Below are 3,035 nucleotides of genomic sequence, written 5' to 3' on the forward strand. Positions count from 1 at the left end.
CTTTGGGGCACTGGAAGCTCTCCTGGCCATGCCACCACACCAAAGCCCCCTCCATCCCTCTGCAGCTCCGGCCTACCCCTTGGGGCTCCACCCCACAAGCCCTTTGAACCCCCACCTGCAGCCTTGAGTCTGGCTTCCCCAGGCAGGCTGCCAGGCCAGGCTTCTGCAGGGCCCCAGGTGGGCCCAGGTAGACCCCAAATGGAGGGCGGGCCCTAGGCCCATGCCAGGCGTGTGCCTCCAGGTGCGCTCAGCACCGCACAGACTTGTCTCCCAGGATTTCTCCACACAAAACACGTCTCCCAGGGAAGCAACCGGTCTGATGAGCTGGGCGTGCGGGCGTTCCCACCCCGCCCTCCTAGTGCCCCCACGTCCCGTACTGCAGTGAGAGGCCGCCCCGGACGGACGCGCTGGGCCTGGGATGGAGCCCAGGACCCCTTGGCCTGCAGCAGTGGCCTCCGGGATAAGCCATGGGGCTGGCAGTATCCAGACCACCAGCACGGTAGGTCTCCCACCTGAGCACCCACCCTGGCCCAGCAGCTCCACCCCAGGCTTCACCTTGAGATTTTTGGGGACCCTCTGCTCCCCCTTGAACCTCCTCCCACCCCACCCCTACCCCTCGCCAGCACTGACCTCACTCCTAGGCCTGCCTTCTGTCCCAGACCTCCCTCCTCACCCCCAGGCCCCCCAACCACCATCCCCACTTGGGACCACATCCCCTGAAAAGACTGATTACAGATTAAGGCAAATGTCTTCAGGGGACCAGGGTAAAGGCCTCCCATGGGAGATAAGAGGCTGTTAGAGTGGGCCCCACCGTGACTTCTCAAGGAGGGCGGGCAGGAGGTACCTGAGGCCACTCAGCCCCCACCCCTCCAGCCCTAGTCAGTTCACCCTTTGCCCCTACTCAGTCCACCAGGGGCCTATCCTGGATTCACTCCAGGCCTACTCAGGAGGCCTTGCAGCATGCTGGTCCAGCTGGATGGGAGCACCCCAGGGAAACGTTCTGGGGGCAAGCCCTGCTAAGCCTGGGCCCTGCTCCCCACCCCTGCTGCCGACCCCTCCTCATCACTGTTCTGTCAGACTCCTGGATTCTTCCTCCCCTGACACACACCCCAGCTCCTGCACCCCCAGCCTGGGCAGGAGGGCCCCTCTGAGTCAATGCCCTGCAGCAGTCCTGCCTACCTTGCCTTGTCAGAGCTCTGTTGAGCTGAGCCCTGACTCACGTGGAGGGAATGGCCTTCTACCCCATGGCCCGGGGGGCAGGAGGCCAGGAGGGGTGCCAGAGAGGGCCAAGCCAGCCCTTTGGAGGCCTCTACAGAAGTTGGGGGGATGGGGGCAACTTCTGGGGTCTACAGGACAGAGATCAGGAGGGTCATGAGCCTATGGGGTGGGCCAGTCTATCCATTTGCTTCTGGGATCTCTTGGGCACCAAGGATCAAGGTCCATAGGGCCCTCTTCTACCCTAAAACTCCACCAAGCCCTTTATCCCCAACGCTCACTCTTAGTGCTGACCCCTGCCTAGCTCAGGGTTGGCTGCCTGGTTCGAGGGGCTACCTGGAGCCCCCAGTCACCCAGGTAGAGAAAACCGCCCCCCTTCAGACTTACAGAGGTGGCTGCCCGTAGGCTACCCAGTGGCCTATCCTGGCCCTTCCCTGACACGCAGGACAGTAGGGCCCACTGTGGCTTGGGAACAAAAGCTGGGAACTAAGACGGGCCCGGATCCCTGCTGCTCTGTCCTGGGATGTGGAAGGAATAGGGAGGCCAGGCTAGGGCATCAGCTTGTTCTTCCGCCCAAATTCCACCTTAAGCAGGTGGTGGCCCCTCCCTCTTACCTGGCCCAGGTGTCCCCGCCCCCAGCCAACCTCAGGGCTGGGTCGGCGTCTGTCTCCTAGCCGGCTCTGGGCGAGGCCAGTGGGGAGGGGACTTCAGGGCTGGGACAGTGAAGACGTTCAGGCCAGAGGAGGCCCCAGCAGCCCAGGCCAGGAGCGGACCCAGCCGGGCGCATCTGCCGCCATGCAGGACGGTAACTTCCTGCTGTCGGCCCTGCAGCCTGAGGCCGGTGTGTGCTCCCTGGCGCTGCCCTCCGACCTGCAGCTGGACCGGCGGGGCGCAGAGGGGCCGGACGCCGAGCAGCTGCGGGCAGCCCGCGTCCAGGAACAGGTCCGCGCCCGCCTCCTGCAGCTAGGCCAGCAGGCTCGGCACAACGGGGCAGCTGAGCCTGAGGGGGCCACCGAGGCAGCCAGAGGTAAGCAGACGCCCGCAGGGTGGGTGCCGGGCAGTGGGAACGGTGGCCTCAGTGGGTGTGGTGGTACGAGGGCCAGAGGCCGTGGTAGGGCTGGCGCTGGGGTTCAGCGCCCTGACTCACCGAGGCCTTGCACTGAGTCACCCGCCCTGCCCACCAGGTTGGGAGAAGACGTGGGTGCGGCCTCCCACTACCCAGCAGGGACCCTGGGGTCCTCGCGGCCGAGCCCGGCTGGGCCCCACCTGTCCCCTCGGCCCGCCGTCGGCACATGGCAGGATTGGCACATGGCAAGCCAGGCAGGGCCTATCTCTGTCCGCAAACCCGGAACCCATACACGCCCGGCCCCACATAACACAGGCTCACACACGTCAGTCCCACAGGGACACAAACACACTGGGACACAGACACCCAGACTCCAGCGTCCCTCCCCAGCACCCCCCAGGCCCCAAGGGAATGAGCAGACAGAAACGTGAGGGGGCGGGTCTGGGAAACCTGGACCAGAGCCAGCTGCCTGTCTGGACCAGGGTCTCCCTGTGGACTTGCAAGGGAGGGCCCCGGAGGCCTGACCCAGTTGTTCTTCATGAGAACAGCAAGTGCGGGAGTGGCTCCTCAGTGCCAGGCAGACCCCCGCGTGTGTATGTGCACGCGGGTGTGGATGTGCGTGTGCCTGTGTGTGCGTGCAAATGTGCGTGTGCCTCTGGGTGTGGATGTGCGTGTGCGTGCAAATGTGCGTGTGCCTGTGTGTGCGGGTGTGGATGTGCGTGTGCGTGTGTGTGTAAATGTGCGTGTGCCTCTG

The 3,035-nt window shown here is 64.9% G+C and overlaps 1 protein-coding gene across 1 annotated transcript in view; it reads left to right on the plus strand.

Moving 5' to 3' along the window:
* The first annotated feature begins 361 nt into the window (after positions 1–361).
* Positions 362–3,035, plus strand: part of PKP3 (plakophilin 3) — a 9,394-nt gene continuing 6,720 nt past the window's right edge. The window contains exons 1-2 of the mRNA XM_021692187.1: positions 362–499; positions 2,047–2,242. Of these exons, the coding sequence (XP_021547862.1) occupies positions 419–499; positions 2,047–2,242 (277 nt within the window). The 5' untranslated portion in view covers positions 362–418. The remainder of the gene's footprint in view (positions 500–2,046; positions 2,243–3,035) is intronic.

The sequence above is a fragment of the Neomonachus schauinslandi genome, chromosome 11 (assembly GCF_002201575.2).
Source record: "Neomonachus schauinslandi chromosome 11, ASM220157v2, whole genome shotgun sequence".
Classification (NCBI taxonomy): Eukaryota; Metazoa; Chordata; class Mammalia; order Carnivora; family Phocidae; genus Neomonachus; species Neomonachus schauinslandi.